The sequence below is a fragment of the Rhipicephalus microplus genome, chromosome X (genome assembly GCF_043290135.1).
Source record: "Rhipicephalus microplus isolate Deutch F79 chromosome X, USDA_Rmic, whole genome shotgun sequence".
NCBI classification, from domain to species: domain Eukaryota; kingdom Metazoa; phylum Arthropoda; class Arachnida; order Ixodida; family Ixodidae; genus Rhipicephalus; species Rhipicephalus microplus.
Genome location: NC_134710.1, coordinates 139422573 through 139424216, shown reverse-complemented (window position 1 = coordinate 139424216; position 1644 = coordinate 139422573). Strand labels below are relative to the sequence as shown.

The window sequence follows — 1644 nt, the reverse complement described above, 5'->3', positions numbered from 1 at the left end:
TACCAACTGTTTTTAAGCCCCGTCGTCAAGGCACGCGAAACTGAAGAACAGCACCCCTGCAGATGATCAGTCCACACACCTACACACTTGCAGACAATGCGGGAATTGTGAAGAGACTTCAGCGAAAAGGGCAGTAAATGGGCAGTAAATGCTGAGGAAGAGCACGAAAGCAAACGTTAGTTTAGTCACCCATTCAATGCGTTTGAAGACGGAGCTTGTTGAACACAGCTGGACAATAGGGAACTTTGTTATTAATAGTTCAGACAGAGTAAACCATGACAATCATGAATTCACCCAGCTCTTGGAATATCGGACCGGTCCGGACGTCAATGAAAGCGCCACATCTGCGATGGCGGACTACTGGTGCACGAGACAGTGGTACATCCTTATAAAAAAATAGCTAGATGCACCGCAGAGAAACGTTGCCGCAGAGGAGCCAGGCACAGTACCACTCCTGCTGTTTGGAAGCCATGCCTGTCGACTCGGAGCAGCAGTTGCCTTGGCCTTCCTACCGCGAATATTTTTCACTGTTGAAGACGACGGTGGCAAATATTACGGTGTTGTGCAGCATTTGCAGAAAAGAGTACTCTACTAGCAAGACGCCTTCGTCAAACCTGCGGAAACATCTAGAGGTAAGTTTCACCATTATAAATGTTGAGATTCCGGTTTTGTGCGTATGTTTCATTGTGCGTAATCAGTTATGCCGATCAAGTTGAAGTTACTGTACTGAACCTAAACTTTCGTTCTGCGCAGAAAAAACATCCGACTGCACTGAAGGAGTTCGACTCCAGGAAGAGAAAAGCCGAGCATGGCCCCACCGTGGCAGACAAAATTCATGCGGGCGGTAGCTCGACGCAGACCCTGGAGTCCTGTCTTGCAGCAAGTACTAGTCGACCCAAGGCTCTATCACAAAGTCGCTTAGACAGGTTAATCGTGAACTTCGTAGTCTCCGACAAGCAGTGCTTTTCAGTCGTTGAAAATGATCAGTTCCGGTGCTTGATTAACGCACTGCATCCATCGGCAACGGTGATGAACAGGAAGTCATTGGTCAATCAGATCGACATCCTCTACAGGGAGCAAAAAGCGTCCCTCATCGCCGCCTTGGAGAAGGCATCGATGGTCTGCTGCACAGCTGACTGCTGAACAGCCTCACACAGGTGAGGCTGTTAGTGTAGGCTGTAAACAGCACACTGCACGTTTGCTTTTCGCAAGGTCCTAATTTGCGAGGTTCCCTCGATCTCATAAAACAACGTGAGATTCGTTCAGAGGTATTGTCACCCCGTGGATATGGGTGCATTACATGTCACAGGTTGCCGCGAAATGTACTTGCGAAATATTTGCAGAACTGTGTCGCTTCGTGAAATTTGCAAAACTTTTAAGAGCGAAGGACCGCATTTTCTACAAAAATAATTGTTGGCGTTAAACATCCCAAAAGCACGATATGTGTATGAAGGACTCCGTAGCGGACGGCTTAAAAAAGTTCGAACACCTGGGGAAATGTAAGACTACGGGCCTCAAACATTTTAGCTTCCATCGAAAATGCGGCTACCACGGCCGGGGTTCAGTCACGCGACCTTCGGGTCAGGGCTGAGGCGCGAAAAGCACACCAGGTTTGTTAGGCACCGTGCTGTTGGACACGGGAAG

At 48.5% G+C, this 1644-nt stretch overlaps 1 protein-coding gene across 1 annotated transcript; it reads left to right on the top strand.

Annotated features, from left to right (window-relative positions):
- The first annotated feature begins 470 nt into the window (after positions 1 to 470).
- On the top strand, positions 471 to 1143 carry LOC142775794 (uncharacterized). The gene is made up of 2 exons (XM_075877869.1): positions 471 to 632; positions 754 to 1143. Exons 1-2 carry the CDS (start codon positions 471 to 473, stop codon positions 1141 to 1143), a joined length of 552 nt encoding a protein of 183 aa, XP_075733984.1.
- Positions 1144 to 1644: the final 501 nt, after the last annotated feature.